Below are 20282 nucleotides of genomic sequence, written 5' to 3'. Positions count from 1 at the left end.
TTTAAAGGATTAATCTGTAGTGGATGACTATGTAATTATAAGTAAATTATTCCACGTTTTCTCTGCTTTATTGCGTACTAAAATCTTTACCCAAGATAAAGAGGTAAATCTTAAAGAACTGTTTAGATTCAAACAAAGAAAAACAAATAAAATGTCAGCTAAGATTGAAATTATAATAATTGCAGTTGGAATGGAAAAAAAACATTTAAAAATGCTAAAATTTAATTTTTGTTTACTGTTATAAAGACTGTTGTTATAAATTCCTTGTCAATTTGACAGTGATTCACATCATTCAGTTCCAGGTGTCTAAAATTGTACAACACTGTAATAATCACAGGGAATTGAGACAAGTTCCTTTTACTTCTTTTTGGTACCTGTGCTATCTCTTGATATTTTAAATAGGAATTGGGTAGAATCTAAGAATGAAATATCCTTCTGGAATAATTTCTAGAATTAAGTGAATTTCAGTTAAGGCCACGTTTTCTGTGTTTATGAATATATTTGTTAAATAAATGTACAAATATTTATGAAATGGGAACCATTCCTGTAGAGAAATATCAATTCCTTAATCAAGATTCAAAACAGGGTTTCTGCATAAACTAGGAAATTTTACTGAACTAACACACATCAGTTCCTTTTGCTAAACAAATATACTGGTCTTTAAAGTATGTATTGATCTCTAATGCTGAACTAGACTATGTCTTAAGGTTAGTCTATCTGGTAGAGAGAGGGACTCATTTTATCTAACGAAGTTAAATTTCTGTGGGTAATATCTACATTCTTCCCAGAACTAAAGGAAGAAGACAAGAAGGAACAGAACTGTAGAGATCATCTGGTTTCATCACATTGCTAGACATAGTGAGCATTGTCCAGACAAATATATTTTTGTGTGGAAATCTGTTTAGTTTTAATAAAACTAAGGTTTTATTAAAGGTTTTCCAGAAAGAACCTCTGCTTCTTAAAAAACAAGCAAACAAACAAACCCAAAATCAATAAAACAAACAAACAAAAAACCCACACCAAAACTTCACTGAAAATGACCACCATAAGACTGAAATATTTTCACTTTTGGTGTTTCATTGGAAAGATTGAATTTTCCCATGTCCTAAGCCCCTTCCTCAAAACGGCACCTGCTTCAAAGTTACATGAGTTTGCTCCAAACCAGTAGAGTTCTGATTATTTGGAGGAATGGAAATGCCACTTCTCGTTTGTGTGCACATTTCAATGCCTGGTTGCTCTAATTGTGAAGAATATTTTCTTTATATCTAATATGAACGTTGCCTGCTACTGCTCTTTCTACCACTCTTTTGCTGTGCACCTCCTGCTCCATGTGCTTCTGCTATTGTTAGTATTGAAGACAGCAGTTAGGCTTCCTCTTAAACTTTTCTTCTTAAGGCTGAAGACATTTAGTTCTCTCAGTCTCTTCTACATGATGCACTACAGGTCCCAGTAGTCTTGGAGGCCTCTGCTGGAGTATTCATATTTTTTCTAGTTTATCTACATCAGAGACTTAGAAAATTTAGGCTGATCAGTAATGTTTATGTATTCATGTATGTGCATACGATTTGCACACTGAAAATGTGATATTCAATTATACAGTGAAGTTCTTATTTTCTTTGAGGTGCAAATGGAGAAAAACAGGAAGAGGTTGATTTTTGTACAACATCTAAGTAGAATGCTGAAAATCATATTGCACCAGGTCCATAGTAGTGTGTCTTTATTTTGTATGAATCATTCTGCAAGTTTGGCTGTAATAACTTTTTTTCTTACAGTTGTTCCTATTCTATTTGTTGCTCCCTGGGGAATAAGCAGATCGAAACTGGAGAACACAGGGTAGGTTACTAGGCTAAACAATCTTAGAATACTGGTTTTCAGTTTGCTTATTTTTTTCCAGAAGCTTTTGACAGTAACTGGCAAAACTATTGACTATTGGATTACATTAAGATTATACAGCACATAATAAGACTTGCTAGATCTTAAAGGTTCATTTCATTCTTTTCACATTTAACTACTGGAAATTCATTGATTCAATTATACATAAATCAAGAAGGAAAATGAACATTCACTGTTTCTCAAATGAAAACTGTTGTATCTATTTTTCATTCATGTGAGGCAATTTTCCTGCACAAACATCTTCCCCATAAGAGAGCGTCTTATCAAGAAAAGGAGACCAGTGCTTTCCCTGGAGACCATCTTTGGTTTGAGTTTTATTAACATTCAGGAAAAAAATATTAGTTATAGTAGATAATAATGACAAAATCTGATATTCACAAAAAGTTGAACTTAAATGAATGCATTCTGTGTGAATTAATTGCTGAGGGTAACTTGCATTGGTAGCTATCAGTTTTCCACTTTTCTGGTCTTCAATTTTCTACTGGTGTCACATAGACTTGGTTTTTCATAAATAGTTCTTTCATAAGTTTCATAAAATAAGATTTATTTTCTTTTATTCTCTTTTTTAATTTGTGGTTCCTAAAGAGTTTTGTTTGGAATAACCATATGCTTATTAGGCAATAACATCAGGAACCAAGTCACAATTACAGTCTCATAGAATTAGAAGTTATACAGGCCTTAAATGGCAAGCCCTCGTCCCACAGGTTTACAGCAAGCTAATTGGCAAAAAAAAGAATCATGGAATGATAAAATGGCTATGGGTTGGGAGGGATGTCACTGACCATCCATTTCTACCCCCCTGCTCTAGGCAGGGTTTTGTCAGCCACTAGATCAAGCAGCAGATAATGAATATGTGCACTGGATAAATCAGAAGTGTAGAGGAGAAAAGGAGACATTTTCCTGCTGACAGGAAGACAGCCAATGTTACACTCATCTACAAAAAGTGCGTGTGAAACCCAGGAAACTATGGACACATTATTCGATTCCTGGAAAAGCTATGGAGATCAGCCTGGGAGATGTGAAAGGCAGCTTAAGGACAAAGCTATTGTCAGGCATAGTCCACATGGATTCATAAGTGAAACTATTACCTTAGTAGCTTCATCTCCTTCTGTGATAAAGTATTCTGCTTGGTGGATGAAGGGAAGGCAGTGAACATCATCTTTCTGGATTTTAGTAAGGCTGTTGATACTGTTCCTTATGGCTTCCTTCTAGAATAATTGTCCAACTGTGAGATTATCAGGTTGACAACACACTAGGTGATAAATTGGCACAATGCTAGAGCTCACAGTGTTGTACTGAATGGGGCTCTATCTGTTTGGTGGATAGTCACTAGCAGGGCTCTCCAGACCTCAATTTTTATCAATGATCTGAATGCAAGAGTGCAATGCATCATCAGCGAGTGTGCTAATGAGTCTAAAGTGGGAGGATCTCTTGGCCCTCCGGAGGGACAAGTAGCCTTGCAGAGGGATTTACATAAGTTGATCATCAATGTCATGAAGTTCAAGAAAAGCAAGTGCCAGGCTCTGTGTCTGAGACAGAATAATGCCAGACACAATTATGGACTGGGAGATGAATGTCCGGAGAACACCCTGCAGAAAGAGACCTAGAGGCGCTGGTCGATAGCAGGCTCAATGTGCATGGTGCCAACAGTATGCCTTGGCAGCCAAAAGGACAAACTGCATTTTGGAGTGCATTAAATGCATTTTAGCCAGCCAGAGATAATTCTCCTATTATATTCAGTGTCGGTGTAGTCTCACCTTGCATATTGTGTACAGTTCTGTTCTTCACAGTATAAAAGGATATAAAGGTTCTTGAAAGCATCAAGAGGAGGGCAACAACACTGGTAAAAGGAAGGCATGTCCTGTGAAAAGTTAGCTGAGGACACTTAGGTTGTCTGTTTTGGAGAGGAGGCCAAGAGGTGACCTCATTGTTCTCCACAACTCCATGAAGAGGAGAAACAGAGGGAGGTGCTGGGCTCTGCTCCCTGGTGACTGTGTTAGTGGGGATTTCAGACTGGATATTTGGCAAAATTTCTTTAACTGTGACGGTGGTCGAGCAGTAGAACAGGTTCCTGAGAGGTGTGGTTTGTGCCCCATGCCTATCAATGCATTTGGATAATGCACTCAGTAAGATAATTTAACTTTTGCTTAGCCCAGAAGCGATCAAGCAGTTGGATTTGATCTCTGAAAGCCCTTTCCAACTGAACTATTCTGTTCCATTCACAGTCTGTATGCATACTTCTTAGTTAGTTCAGAAGTTACAATTCAGATTTACCCTTTTCCAGTTCATGATTTTAGATGACTAAATTTGGGTAAGATGTGTCCCGCTGTGAAGTTTCAGTGCCACTTGCAGTTGTAGTGTAGATCCAAAGGCAGAATTCACCAGATTGTTTTGAGGTTTACACCCTACGGAAACGTCTCTCAAAATTCTAGCAGGAAGATCTTCACAAAATGTACAGTTGTTTGTTATACTATTCACAGTTTAATTCAATTTCTCTTGAATACCACTTAGATGTTTAAATTTAGTCAAGTTTCCTTTGAAATACGCACATACGTTATTTAAGCTTTCTTATTTATTTCCATGAAAATAATATATATATATTTTTAATTATGCTGCAGGTGCTGGGGAACAAATGAACACATGGGAATCTGGTGGATCATTCGAGGACCGATGTTGTTTTCCATTACAGTAAGAACTATTTTATCTGTTCCTCGCATGATGGCAGCATCAAAAATAACATCTCTTATTTTATCATGTTGGCCCATGATGCATGAAAAAGTGTTCCATAGCTGCAAATTTGCACAATCAAATGGCATTACAGTGCTCTTTATATCTGTTGTAATTTCCATGGAAATAAATAGGAAGCATTACTTTCAGAGAATCCTACATAGCATACACAACTATGTCTATCATAATCCTTCCTATAAACGTAATCTAATTGTTGTATTAGAGGAGATGAGGCAGAAATGATTGTAAATGAGTTTTCTTACTCACTGTCAGTGCACACAGCTTCACATTATAAATCTGTAAGCAAGAAAATTTTCAGTGTCAGCTCTCAACTATGTATCTGTGCAGTGACTTCTGCAGTGCTCTGCACAAACTAACACAATGCTTTCTAGTACCTGCTTCTTGTATTTTTACAATGCTTTATTCAGTGAACAGATTACTTAGGACAGTACTACCACGTGGTGAGCAACTACAGAGTATGTTGTACAATAGCAAGGATACAAAGAAATAGCAACAAAAAATATTGGTGGTCATAGGAAGAAAGCATTAGTCTAAACTAGCACCAGAATAATGTAAAAAAATGTAGTAAGGCATAACAAGACTAAAATATGTTTTCAAAAAGAAGTTTAAACCTGAAATCGGGTGGTAATGAAGATAGCATGATCAGAACAGTTCCTGAGGATATGGTTACAAACACAGAATTCCGATGGGTGAGGGTTAGGTAAGTCCCCAGAACAACTTACATTTTCACAGAGTCGACAAGGCGTAAAAAAGATTAGAGAAATAGATGATTTCATCAGCATCCTGCTAATTTGTCTAGCAAATATTGTAGAGAAGAAATCCACTTACGCTAGGACTGCTCAGACTGTGATACTGAGGAACTGATGTGTGTGGAAAGAAGGGTATAATTTTCTGTCATGCTGTAGTAGAGATGTAGCAATTATGACCTTAGAGAAGAAGCAGTGGACTGTTTTGCTTCTACTGAGCTGGAGAGAAGCATGAGAGAGAAAGGGGACATAGCTGGGACTGTGAAGCAGAGTGCTTAATAAGCAGTCATCAAGAAGTAAAACATTTGATGGGCAACAGAGCTTTCTCTGTCTCTCAAAAGGCAGTGGAGAGAAGAGCCAGAAAAGAATCATATCATAGAATCATCAAAGAATCATAGAATCATAGAATGGCCTGGGTTGAAAAGGACCACAATGATGATCCAGTTCCAACCCCCTGCTGTGTGCAGGTCACCAACCAGCAGCCCAGGCTGCCCAGAGCCACATCCAGCCTGGCCTCGAATGCCTGCAGGGATGGGGCATCCACAGCCTCCTTGGGCAACCTGTGCCAGTGCCTCACCACCCTCTGGCTCAAAAACTTCCTCCTCATATCCAACATAAACCTCCCCTGTCTCACTTTAAAACCATTCCCCCTTATGCTATCACCATTCCCCTCCTGTTTCTACGCTCCCTTCAAGCACTGGAAGGCCACAGTGAGGTCTCCCTGCAGCCTTCTCTTCCCCAAGCTCAACAGGCCCAGTTCCCTCAGCCTTTCCTCACACAGAGCTGCTCCAGCCCTCTGCTCATCTCAGTGCCTCCTCTGGACCCGCTGCCAGAGCTCCACGTCCTTCCCGTGCTGGGGGCCCCAGGCCTGGACGCAGCGCTGCAGATGGGGCCTCGCAGGAGCCGAGCAGAGGGGGACGATCACCTCCCTCTCCTGCTGGCCGCCCCTTTTTCATGCAGCCCACAACACAGCTGGCCTTCCGGGCTGCAGGCGCTCACTGCTGCCTCATGGCCAGCTTCTCGCCCACCAGGACCCCAAGTCCTTCTGCGCAGGGCTGCTCTCAAGCACATCTTCCCCCAGTCTGTATAAATAAAGAGAAGAGACTTGAAAGGTGTAAGGAAAAAGCTGAAAGAGAGGAGAACTGCCCCAAAACTAAGGGAGGGATCACGATTGACGAAGTCCCGAACTTCAGATCCAGAAGGAATCTGAACTAATAAATAATCAATATGTATTTTCTTTCAAGGTTAATTTTGGCATCTTCTTAAAAATTTTGAGGATGTTGATTTCCAAACTAAAAGCCCAGCAAATGAGCTTTCATGACTACAAATACAGGTATGTAATACATAACAAGAAATCCTAGTCCTTTTTATTTTCACAGCATCGGAATGTTCCCATCAGAACATCAGTTCCCTTGCAGATTACACACTTACCTACCCACTACTGCCAATGTAAAATATATTCAGAATAAGATATACAGAAGCCAGCTGGGAAAACAGACTCCGCAAATAATTTCTTACCTGAGTGATAAAGATAGGTCATTATCAGTGTGTTAACCTCCTCAAAGAGTTTAAAATGCAGGATGGATTCTTCTCTCGGGTGTCCAGAATGCATATAAAACAGCCTTGACTGCTGTAACTTCTGTTTTCTGTGATTGTGACAAAGGGCCCTCAAAAGAAGAAATGTTCAGAAGATCTGTGAAATGTTCCTAGTTTCCCTGGTCACCAGCACCTACCCGTTTTTCACTGACACAGGCACTGTGCAAAATTACTGAGCTTGCACCCCCTCCATCAATATAATTGATTAAAATGTTCAGTAAAATTGGCCACAGTACTGAGCCCTGATGAACACCACTTGTGACTGATTGCCAACCACATTTAACTCTATTCACAGTGACCCTTTGTGCCCAGCCTTCTAGCTGGGCTAGGTATCCATTCAAACTATGAGCAGTCAGTTCTTCCAGGAGAAAGGTGTGGGATACAACATCAAATGCCTCACAAAAGTCCAAGTAAACAATATCTACAGCTTTTCCCTCATGCACTACACAGGTCATCTTTTTATAGAAAATCAGGCTAGTCAAGAAGGACCTGCCTTTCATAAACACATGCTGACTGTGTCTGATCACTTGTTGTCCTGCACATGCTTTATGATTTCACCCAAGATGCTCTGCTGCATGACTTTCCCTGCACGGATGTCAGACTGGCAGGTGTGTTAATCCCCCAGATCTCCTTCCTCCCTTCTTACAGATCAACATCACATTTGTCAATATCTAGCTAACTGAGAGCCCCCTAGTTAGCTGGGCAATCATTTCTGGAATCATTTCTATGTAGATCCACTTTTTGCACTAAGGATGTTGAGAAATACCATAATTAAATATTTTCTTTTTAAGACTGGCAAGATCTACACTTGTGCTGATTCCATTGCTGGGGATCCATGAGTTTATATTTTCCTTCATCACTGATGAACAGGTGGAAGGATTTCCAAGACATGTAAGACTTTTCATTCAGCTGACAATGAGTTCATTTCATGTAAGTACTGTTCTGCAAGTATTTTTTAGGCATCACATACCCACTACCTACGTATGTTGTTTATGTGTAGATTCCACAGGTGTATAGAATCCTTTTAAAATAGTTTACTGTGGCCTGTAATGTCTGTAAATATACAGTAGAGATGATAAAAAATACACAGAGTGTTCAAAACACGGTGACCCCAAAGTCCAAAAAAAGGAGTCTGATGTTATCAGACAGAGCATATCCTGTGTTCTCTGATAGTAAGTGACAGATCTCTGACCTGAAAACAGAATAAAACCAGCCTATTTTAAGTAGTGTTTCATGTAAATTAATTCTTTAAAAACACTGGGCAGAATTTTTGTTACAATTTTAAAGTGACCTCTTGATTTTGTAGTCAGGAGAAGCAGGTTGGGCCTGGGTTCATGTTCTTCAGCAAATTTTGTATATTCAGCATATGTCAAATACACCACAATGATTATGTCATATCACACAACAAGAAAAGAAAAAAAAAAAAAGAAAAATAAGAGTAAATGGGCACAATACCTGCAGATACAAGGAACAGTTTCACTCCATTTTGGGTAATCGTACATGTGTAGAGGAAATTGTATGTGTAAAGGAAGCATGCTCCATTATAGCGGTTAATGCTAAATAGTCCAAATTCCACAGCTAGCCATTACTGAAAATGAATAGTGAATCTCACCACTCTCACCATGCATAACTACACTCGTGTTTCATGGTAACTTTATCCTGCAGTTTAGAAAGGCTAAGGAATGGACATACCAGTCACTGCACTGCTGTATGCATCAATCCATGTTATACAAAGTTGCTGAGTATTGATTTTTTACATGTAGCACTCCCATTTAACTACCTTTCCAGGTAGTTTGAGGAACTGGGGGTATTCAGCATGGAGAAGGCTCCACGAAGACTTCACTGTGGCATTCCAGAACTTCAGGCGAGCTGATAGGAAGGAGAAAGACTTTTTACATGGTCTGATAGTGATGGGACAAGGAGGAATGGTTTTAAACTAAAAGAAGGGAAATGTAGGTTAGATATGAGGATGAAATTCTTTACCTAGAGGCAGAGAGGCCACAGCACTGCTGCTAGCCTGAGCTGGGGGGGCAGCCAGCCCATGGCAGGAGAGCCTGGGGGGCTAAGAGAACCTTTACAACCATTCCATGATTCATTCAACACTCTTGCCCTGCCTTGCCTTTCAGCCTTAATAATCTCAGTGATACAACACATCAGCATCCAGGTCTTCTGTCTTTAATGAGGTGCCCGAGAATTCTTTGGGCTAGAAGTCCTTCTTGCTCACTAACTCAGCCCTTTTGCCGTCTTTGGTAGCCTGAAATATGAAGACATCAAAGCACTAGAATTTATTGTAATCTGAGTTTTCAATCTGTATGCATGCTCCAGTGCCTTGGTGTATGCATCAGTGCTTTGACTGCAATTTGAGCCTCTAATGAAAAATTTCCAATTGAGCAGAAAAATGTCCAGGCGGGCAGAAGGCAATTCATGTGGAACCATCACCCTAAGAGGACTGTTTGATATGGTGTTGAAGTGTATGTTAGACATATCCTTACTTGGAGAGGCTGCAGGGTCTAGATGTTATTTTAAGCAACATAATCATTTTAAATGAATTTTTTATTTAGTGGCTTGGACAAGGAAGCATGATACAGAGGACAGCTTACTCAACCCTGCCAAAAAGCACAAACTTTGTTCTATTTACAGGAAGGTGCACGTGCTCTGCTGTATGACAAGCTTTAGAAGCAAAACTTCTTTTCAGAATACCCAGAAATCTTGGGTGATGTTTATTGTAGATTCTCTTTTTTAGCCACAACATTATTTGTTAAGGGATTAGTGAAAAAAAGCACATAAACTGTACCCAATTACATTTGTTTAGTCTGTAAATCTCCTCAGTATTTTTAAAGCTCAGTTAAACTGTTTCATTAAAGGAAAAGAGCCACCTCTGGGATCTTCCCTGGAGTCTTTCACTCAAACATTTTCAAAAAGCACAACAAAAGCATTACAGAAATCAGGATATAAAACAAACAGCAAATACAAATAACCATGCCACCTTCTGATGTCATTTACAGTGTTTCTGTGCATCATTCGGTGCTTTAATTCACATGGGGGTTGATAAACCTCCATTCAACACAGAGATGCCACCAGCACTCACAAAGCCTTCTCCTGTTCTGGTGATGTCTGGCCATCTCTTAGCAGCACCAAGTGGTACGGCCCCTATTTCTGCTTGTCAGTTTCCATGGTGTAAGAGATTAGAGACACGTGGCATTTCTATCCAATGAGAGAACAATCTTCAGATGAAGAAGTTCTGCAAAAAAAGCTCTTTTTCCATGTGTAGTTCTGCATAAAAACTGCTTTTTTAAGCCAACTTGTATTTAATCAACATAAAGTCTCTCAATATTCAGATTTATTTTTTCATAATGCTGTGAGATAGTTCAGATGCAGAGAATCATTTGAAAGTTACACTGACGAAGGATATGTCAGAAGCACACAGATCTTGCAACCACTATCCAGAAGGAGCATGAAAGATGGTAGAATTAAAATATTCACAGAAAGCAATTGCAATTGGTTTTTCTCCTGTCCTTGCACCCACTGGCATGACAGAGAGGGTTAGAAGATTGTTAGAACCCTGTAGGTTCAAACTGCTATTAGTCAATGGGAGGCATAATAAAAATATTAAAGCTGCTGTGAATTTCATTGTAAATCTGAGAAAAACAGAAATATTTCTGGGGGGAAAAAAAGTTTCAATGTGAAAAAGAATGATATCAACTGTATTACATATTAAATATTGAGTTCTGACATGCATTTCAGTTTGTTTTACCATGTCTAGGAACAGGAATTAGACTATAACAGTAATAGTCTGAAAAAAAGAACTCTATGGTAGTAAAATACAGATTAAACATAAGATCAGTTGGGGTTGCAGAGCCTCCATTCTTCAGCATCTGCATCAAAACATCTACAAATGTGCTCTACATTTGCTAAGGCATCACACAAAAATAAATTGATGAGTACTTGATAGCAGTGATAAATTACGACGGATAACTAGTTTGCATTCTGAAAATTAGATAGCACTGTGTGTTTGTATGGCTTTAATACTAGTGCCAACTCTACACTAAACCTTCAGATAATTAACTTTTCCTTCTTACTGTTTGTCTCCTACAGGGTTTTTTTGTAGCAGTTTTATATTGCTTTGCAAATGGAGAGGTAAGAGATGGTGATACAAGTTTTTGGTTAATTAATTAAACATATTGACACCAAGAAGGATGAAAACACTGACTAGCTCTGGTTATTGGAGAGCATACTTACATCTTTTAAAGCTTATGTAATTGTTTTGTATAAAGAAAGCAAGACTTCTCATATTCAAATGGATTCAAATGCAAAGTACTTTCAGTTAAGCTTGTGTTAATATATGGCACTGTGGACGTATAGATACTCTATGACGTGAAACATCACTGAATGCTTATGGCCAGCCCTCTGAACTCCACTCCTTTACACAGATGAAATCCCAGTTTATATCCTTGGCCAGGCTGAACTCTTGCTTTACTTTCCCCTACAGTCTAGGTAAAGCTGCAAAATCTGGCATGCTTACATGGTAAAAAGCAACAAGCTGAAAAATCAGTTTCATGTGTGCACTGCAAAGAACATCTCTAAATTTGAGATGAAGGCAATTCTTGACTGGAGGTTGTTTTCCACTAAGCCTCAAGGGTCAGTTTGAGGGTTTTGTTTGCTCCATGCCAGAACTGAGACAGATCATTAATGGTTGTGCAAGGAGGTGCCAGCAGAGAAATCACAGAAAACTCACAAGGGACCTTGGGAGAACCCCAGTCCAATCTCTTGTTCAGTGCATTGTGGAGATGGAATTCAGAGAAGGCAGGTCATGGCTTTGTCCAGCAGGGCTTTGAAAACCATCAAGTGCGGTGGTTCTGCCAGCTCTCCTGTCCTCTGCTCTAGTGCTTCCCGGCTATCAGAAGGAACCATCTTTTCCAGAGCTCCAGGAAGAACTTCTCCTGTTTCAATTTAGGACAACCATATCCCATGTCAAAAAACACCTCAGTAGAGTACCTACCTCCAAATCCCCCACAGTCTCCTCATAGGCTACATTCAGAACTCCACTGAAGCCTTTCTCCTCTGCAGAATGAACAAGCGCTACTCATGTAGCCTCTCCTCAAAGTGCAAATGCTCCAACACTGTTCCCTACTGAAAAGTCCAAGCTTATCGCCATATTTGTTACATCAAGGGCCCCAATATCAGATACAGTGTTGACACTGAGTAAAGGAGTATAACCACTTAATCTCCGCGTTCTGCTCTGCAGCCCGGTACTGGAGGCCTTCATTGCTGCCACAGCTGCACGCAGTCTTGGCATGGCCACACCAGATCATTACAGGCTGCCTCTGGAAATGAGGCTTGTGTAGGCTTAGGAATTCATGTCACAATTTTAAATATTTTCTAAATTGAAGCTTTCTGTTTATACCTCCCTTATAGTCAGCCTGGGAGCAGCTGATGTGGTATACACTGCACTTGTATTGTGTATACTGTGGTGTACTGACACTTGTACACGATTCTGAACACCTTTTTAAAGGCAAAAAAAAAAAAAAAAAAAAAAAAAAAAAAAAAGATATGAGCTGTATAGAAAATATAGGGCATGCAATCCTAATATTTAACCACGAAACCTAGAACAACTTCCAAATTACTGTCAAAGACCTGGTGCTCATCTGCAGCACAGGAGAACTTGTCCAACATTTATGAGGGGCACAGAACTACTAGCAACACTCATCAGCAGTTAAAAGTTGCTTCTGGGGGCTTTTAGATCCCAGCTGAGCTGAGCTCTCAGGCCAAACGTTTTGACAGTTGAAGCGGGGGCTGCTCTTCTGCGTGGGCTCTGAGGCCTGATTTCCATCTGCAGAGCAGAGCTGGGGTCGGGGCAGGGAAAAACAGGACATTGAGTGTTGGGGACTTAAGGCAGGCTGCCAAATTAAAAAAAAAATCAGCAAAACAAACCTGATCTCTGAGCACAACACTGTGGAAAAGCCACACAGTCCTCATTTCCACAGCCCTTGGGGTTTTCCTTCACTTCATCAGGCTGTAAACATGGAAGGGGCTTGAGCTCTCCCCTCATATGGATCAGGGTCATAATACATCAAATTACAGAGAGGGATTCAGGCACTGGAAAAACTTTCCTGAGTTTGAGTGAAGAGGGTGGGAGCCCGAAGGCTCCCTTAGCAAACAAGTCCATTTCTGCACTACAAGGACCATCACAGCTGCAAGGTGACTCCAAAGGCACAAGACACTCAGCACTTCTGCAGTCCCTCTTCTTTAATTGCCAGTGTTTGGATGAGTGCACTGCTGGGCTGGCGTAAGACATCACCTGTTTTCTCCTCCCCTCAGGTAAAAGCAGAACTCCACAAGCAGTGGTCCCGCTTCCTGCTGGCAGAACCCTTTGGTCGTAAACTCTGCTTTCTTGGGCAAAACATCAAATACCTCAGGAGATGTTCACAGAAAGAGAAAAAAGAGCACCTCAGCAGCAACCACTTGTGCCTGGAGGTGAGTGAGCCCTGGGGCATGAAGCTCCAGCAGTTGCTGGCGAAGCAGAGGGCAGTTCCGTGCACAGAGCAAGGCTGTGCACTTCCACCTCGTCTGCGGGCAAGTGTGTCAGACAGCAGCGAAGGAGAAGTGACCACTGGAGAGACAACTGAGGAGGTGGTCTTTGAAGAAAGTGAGATCTAGAAAGAAGTCCACCAGGACAGCACCTTCCAACAGCCACAGTACTTCAAAAGATGATCTTCTTCTTTCATCTCCAGGCTGCACAGATCTCTGTGATGTGCAATACAGAGAGAAAGCAGTCCTACTTCCTACCAGCCTCAGCTGTCCCACCTCAACTACCTGTGAAAAATTTGACTGTTCCTAACCCATGTGGCTGGGGAGGAACAGGTGTATCAAAAAATCCTTTGGGTTGCCCAACAGAGATAATAACATGCTGAAAGGGATGTACACGGGGGAGCAGGATGTATGCTGGAAATTAACAGACTGGTCAATTTCTCCCCCATCAGCTTCATCCATACATGTCCTATTCACACAACAAAGTTGTTTGTTGTTTGGTTTTCTCTTTTATGGCTGCATGATTTGGAAATTTTTCTCTGCAGATTGAAATAATCCTTCAACTCAAAAAACAAACAAAAAAAACCAAAACAAAACAAAACAAAAAAACATCTAGCTTCAGGTTAACCCAAATGCATTTTATTTAAGCAACACAATATACAAAAAGGCTTGGGATGAAGCAAATTTTGGCTTGGATGCTTAAGCTTCTTCCCTGGTGGTTTAGTGCTGGAAATGCCTATATGAAGTGACAGATCAAAAAGTACTTGTTCTTTTTTAAATGACCAAATGAAAAATTTTGACAGAAGTGTTCATTTTAGTTTTCACCATTTTTTGGCACAAACCACAAACATTCTGATACATCTGCACGTTACATTACCCTACCTGTTCTGAAGACATGCATTATGACTGACCTAAATAACAAAACAGATCAGTGGGAAGTGCTGCTTCCACCTTCCCTGAGGTACCCAGCATGGATAGTGTATATGTGATTGTGTCTGCATGGAAAGATAATTGTGAAATTTATCCACTAGCATTTAAAAAGAGTCATGTTGAAATTTTCACAGTCATACACAGCTCACCTGGGAATTCAAGTTTGTTAATATCTATCTGATGAGCCAGCCTGCAAACTTGCCAACACAAGCCATCTGGCATACTGAAAGGAGAAAGAAAAAGGCAAAATAAAGATTAGCAAATAATATTTATCTATAATATAAATCTATGCTCCAGGCACATACACTGAGCCAGCGGCAAGTTACATAGCATTTGTTATGATTATCTGCTGTACTTTGCTGGCAAACAGTCTGAATGTTTGCAGATGTAATAAAACACAGCAGATGTCCCCTAAGCAAAGTTCAGATCTGCCCCTGGGCTCTGCTCTTCCATCTTTCCTTCTCCCTACCGGGTGCCAACACTGCAGCTGGTCTTCCCTGCCCTTGCTTCTCCCCACAGTGCTGCTCTGTCCCCAGACCTCTGCTGACACCTAAAGGTGATGGCACTTTTTGGAGAGAAGTTGCCTGTATCTTCGATCTGTTGTTTGAGCAGATTCATTTTGTGTAGGTTATAAAACTTACCAATGTCACCTGCTGTGACATACTGCTTTTGTGCAGAGGTCAGATAAGTTCATTGACGAGTGCCAGATCAAGAACACATTTGAACCATCAAATTTCTGGTAGTTTTCAAAAAAGTATTTCTTTTATAGTTTTATCAAAGTAAAAATTTAGTTTCTTTAGTATATGTAGATAACATATTATTAAAAAGTAAATATTTGATCAATATGAAAATATATTCTCATTTTTTAAAGGCTTTTTTTCTAGAATGTCTGTTTTGCTTATATCATTTTAATGCAATGGTTTACAGGCACCCAGCACTACATATCTGCTGATGTCTTCTCAAATTTAAAGATTGACTTCTTCCAGAGATTTTGTTTATGCTATTAAAAAGCCTTCAGCAGTTTAGAATGCATCTTATGGAGGTGATAAAAAATGTAAACTGCTTAAGAAATTTATTGTATCTCAGTAAAATACCTTTTTACTATAGAGTGTTTTTGTTTCCATTTCAAGTCTTCACAAATCCTATGCTGTGCTGAGCAAGTTGGTTTGGAGTACATTCATAGTCAGTCCCGAAGTCGCACAGAACAACTGCGAGATGCAACTGCTGTAAGCCATGTCATTGCAATTATCTTCAGGAAATTAAGTGGGAGCTGCCACACCATCAGGCCATGTCTGTCAACTCAGCTTCTTCTTGTATCATGTGCATCACATTCAATGGTTATTTTCTCCCATCACAAATAAATTCCTTTCAGCATTTAAAAGGGGATTATAACAGGAGGGGAATCAACTTTTTACAAGGGTAGGCAGTGATAGGACAAGGGGAAATGGCATTAAGCTCAAGAAGGGAAGGTTTAGGTTGGATGTCAATGGGAAGTTCTTCACAGGTAGAGTGTTGAGATGCTGGAACAGGCTGCCCAGAGAGACTGTGAATGCTCTGTCCCTGAAAGTGTTCAAGGCCAGGTTGGATGGGGCCCTGGTCTGGTACCACATCTGGAGGTTGGTGGCCTCCCCTGCGGCAGGGGGGATGGAACTTGATATCCTTGTGGTCCCCTCAACCCAAGGCATTCTGCGATTCTAAAATTCTCTGTTTTACCCCATTCAGTTTTCTTTACCTTCTCTGGAGGCAGCACTGATTTTATGCTCAGCAGAATCTGCAGACAACAGCAACGGTCTTGGGCTTCTCACCATCCCTCCAGGAGTGCCCTCTTCCTCTTGCATAGCTGAGTCTCTCTGAGGTTTCTGTCTACACAACAACACTTTTAAACTCATGTTTGATTTTACAATGTTCTGTTCCTCACAGCAAGATTATTTCCCTGCCTGGAGAACCTTATTAATGCTGAAGATGAGAGATGACTTGCAGGGATTCTGCAGTCCAACTTCATCAGGCCCTAACCACAGGCACCATGGACCGTATCAGTGGCAGAGATGAAATAGGATGCAAGAGCGATTCTAGCTTCTTTCTTCCCTTTCACTTCTCACATCCAGTTGCTCCTCCCTCTCCTCTGTGCTTCAGGGCTGGTTCTTAGGTCTGCCTGTATAGCGCTTTGGGATTGCATTCTCACTTGCAGCCTAAAAAGTTTTCCCTCATTTTCACACATTTGAGTGTCATTCAAAGCTTCACTATAGATGAGGTCACAAAGAGTAACTGCCTTGATTTTCTTCTTGATCAACACAATAAATTGCACTGTAATTGCTTTGAGATTTGCACAGCAGAAGATGTTGCTTTCTACCTCCCACTCTTCTACAACCCAAGAAGTCACGTGCCAGATATCAGCCTCCATGTATGAAGTTTATAGAACGCTATCTTCCACTCCTACCCAACCTCCCATCACCTGCACCAGCAGAGTCACAGAGCTGCTGTGCTTCCTAGGGCTCAGCACCTACAGAACTACCCCGGAGGGTTCCCAACAACTGACCTATCCTGAATTGTCACATCGGCAGGCAGCTGCTCTGCGTCGCACACCACTCCAGCAAAACCTGCATGGATCTTGCCAGGGGGAAGGTTTAGAGGGCTCCCACCCCCAGCAGCTTTTGTTGCTGCCTTGCAGCACCACTCATCTGCCCGAAGCAGCTGAGAGGTTCTCCCTGCAGCCCTGAAGTGCTCTTGGCTTTTTAATCCCTTGTTACTCTTCTGGAATGCGCTAAGGGGGACTTTGGGATATATTAAATGTGGAAATCCCTGCAGTCAGGGCATCCAGGAGTGCATACTGAGGCTGTTCCTGCAGCTTTGCATGAGGCGCGGGTGGGGATACAGACCTCGCAGGGCTACAGTGAGAGCAAGAAAAGCAGCAGATAAGATTGAAGTGCTGGAAATGAAGAGAGTGAATTTGTGGAGGCAATTAATGTGATTGAATTCTTCAAGAACAGCAGATGTGTGACAACAAAGCAGTGTTCAGAGGGTAAGGGTGAAGGACTGGAGAGGGAGAGGTGGCAGCTGAAGTAATTTGGGGAATAATTGGAATTCAAGGAAGAGAAGGCTGGATGGGAAGATGCCACTGGATGAAAAATGCTTTGAAAAGCAAATGACTGGGGCAGGCAGGGAGAAATACGGCAGTGAGCTGCCAGATCGTGGGACCACAAAAGGCACATAGCAGTCTTCTCCATACCAGCATTATGACAACAAACTAACTTGGAGAGTTGCAGGCAACATCACTGTGCTCTGCAGCTGTTTTCTTCAAAATGCCATGGGAAATATATATGAATTCAGAAATGAACTCACGGGAGAAAACATCTGGAAGAATCAAAATGCATTTCAGTATAAAAATTTCATCCTTCCCTGAGAAACCAGTACTTTCTGGTCACTGTCCAAGCCAAGATACTGGGCTGTATAGTTTTGGCCTGGTACAAATTTTTATTTTATTTACTTTCACCTTAAATACTTTACAATCCAGCAATATTTCCCCCTTTATGTATGTTTGCTTGCCAGGAAGTGAAGGGGCAGTAAAAAGAGTTCCTGAAGCCTGAACTTGTGAGCAGAGGATGACTGCAGCCACAATGCAGAGGTTAGCTTAAATATATTTAAGCAGCTGATTCAGAAATAGCATTCTTCTCTCTTCCAGCGAGCAGAAGCAAATGACGCAGTCTTAAAGCATTTGCTAAGTCTACAAAAAATCGTAGGTCTGTAAATATGATGACTATAATTTATGCTGTAGCTGCAAGAGACTGAGTGTCTGCTTGTCAGCTTTATAAAACAGGAAGTCAAATTAAATTGGAACTAGAAGTTCTCACCTACTTTCAGGGACCCGAAGGGAAAAAAAGAACATAAACAGAGCATGCAGTGTAACCAGCGAATCTGAACTGTTTGTCTCTATAATAAATACTTCACAAGTGCATGCTTGTAATTTTTCTTTTATTTGTATAAGGGCTGAGACAGTAATTTAGACAAGAAAGATTCTTTGAGTAAGAAATGTGACATTACTATGTTTATGGTTTGACTCCAGATAGAAGAACCTGACTCCCAAAATTTCATTCGTGTGTGGTCAGATTCAGTGTAAGGTCTACAAACAGCCCTCTCTGGGCCATTGAGTCTTGACCTTTACTTCAGAACTTGCAATAGTATTTAAGGAAACCATGCAAGAGCAATGGTAGTTGGCACCTGTATAGCAAAACTGTAAAGAATACTAGAGCTGTGTTAAAACATTTACATTAATTTTGCACGTTTTGCTTTTAAGGGCCTTATGAAGGGCATGTGTCAGTAAAGCCTCACGAACACCTTCAGCCTGTTTTGCCTACAGAGGAAGTTTTCTGTACTTCATTTGATTTCCAGCATTAGTTATGACTGCTCCTGCTCTGTGATCTTCTATGAATTCCTCCACGAGCATTGCAAATCACAGTGGGCATCTCTGCCTGTCTGCAACCTGATTTGTTTCTGTCCATTGTAAGCCCTGCAGAACAGAGTTGTCTTGTGCTTATCCAGTGACCAACAGGTGGATGAAAACAGGTGAATCCTGGGAGACTGATTTTTTTATACAGTCTGACAGTGATACGACAAGTTTTAAACTAGAAGAGGGGAGATTCAGGTTGGATATGTAGAGGAAAATCTTTACTCAGAGGGCAGTGAGGCCCTGGCACTGCTGCCCAGAGAGCTGTGGGTACCCCATCCCTGGAGGTGCCTAAGGCCATGGATGGGCCCTGGGCAGATTGAGCTGGAGGGGCAACCAGTCCGTGGCAGGGGCAGTCTGGGGGCTTTGAGACCCCTTCTAACCCAACCATGTTGAATGGCTTTTGTCCTCCACCCAGCAGGCAAAGGTGTTGGGTGTGCTGGCATTTCCAAGACTGTAGCTCTCTGTGGTACAAAAATTGATTATCCCTTCTCCCGAGCTGCAAGCTATGGCCTACCCTTTCAGAGAATACTCGTGTTGATCCACCATTGCTCTACCCTGGGAGACTTTAACTGATGTACCTCTGCATGAAAAAAAAAAGGATTTGGAGATTAAGGCTGAGCCGCAGTACTGGAAATACAATATGCAGTGCTGACAGTGTGGTGCTGCCCTCTGCTGACCATACCACACATCAAGGTCGTACAGAAAAGGATGCTGTTAGAAACATCTCCTCTTTCCTTTTTCCATTCCAAGTCAGGATACACAGCAAGACTATAAATTCTGGCGGAGAGCGAGGTGAGTCAATAAGAGAACAACGCCAAATATTAACGAACAGGCAGCTGACACATGCGGCTTGTTGTGCTTCCAGCCCTGTGTCTGCACATGCCCGATCACCAGTCCTGACAACAGAGCTGGTGATCTCAGCACAGCTGCAGCTTCCTCAGTCTGAAACACCGTAAGGCAAAGAGACACACTGACATCAAGTGTAAGGGACAGAAAGACATTTCAAAAAACAAAACGTGCAATTTCAGAGGCAGAAATGGTCCTGAATTGTGAGGGAGAGCCGAAGGGCCCCCCAGGTAATCCCAAGGCTCCCTTTGGGTAGCAAGCTGCTTGCAGGGAACTACCTGTAGGAAATCTATGCTGGGCACACCACCTCCAATAATTTAAAAATGAACACCCAGCAACAGTTTCCTCTGTGTTCACAACAATTCTCAGAACTGTGTTGGGCCTCTTTTCTTCAATGGGGCCAGTAGTTCTAAGATGCCCCTGAAGGGGCTGGGCACATCCCACCTGGGCACATGCCCAGACACAGCAGCACAGAAAGCGCGCTGTTCTCAAGTTTACTCACAATTAAACTGCTCTGAAATTCTGCCTTCAGTAAGACCGAGACCAAAGGG

At 41.3% G+C, this 20282-nt stretch overlaps 1 protein-coding gene across 1 annotated transcript in view; it reads left to right on the top strand.

Annotated features, from left to right (window-relative positions):
* Positions 1 to 13640, top strand: part of GLP2R (glucagon like peptide 2 receptor) — a gene marked incomplete at both ends in the record, with an annotated part of 30498 nt that extends 16858 nt beyond the window's left edge. Inside the window, 6 exons of the mRNA XM_079544437.1 lie at positions 1773 to 1833; positions 4512 to 4581; positions 6632 to 6720; positions 7775 to 7913; positions 11079 to 11120; positions 13302 to 13640. Coding sequence (XP_079400563.1) covers positions 1773 to 1833; positions 4512 to 4581; positions 6632 to 6720; positions 7775 to 7913; positions 11079 to 11120; positions 13302 to 13640 — 740 coding nt within the window. The remainder of the gene's footprint in view (positions 1 to 1772; positions 1834 to 4511; positions 4582 to 6631; positions 6721 to 7774; positions 7914 to 11078; positions 11121 to 13301) is intronic.
* Between the last annotated feature and the right edge of the window lie 6642 nt (positions 13641 to 20282).

The sequence above is a fragment of the Tetrao urogallus genome, assembly GCF_951394365.1.
Source record: "Tetrao urogallus genome assembly, chromosome: 18".
Taxonomy (NCBI): Eukaryota; Metazoa; Chordata; class Aves; order Galliformes; family Phasianidae; genus Tetrao; species Tetrao urogallus.
This window is presented reverse-complemented; position numbering and strand designations above follow the sequence as displayed.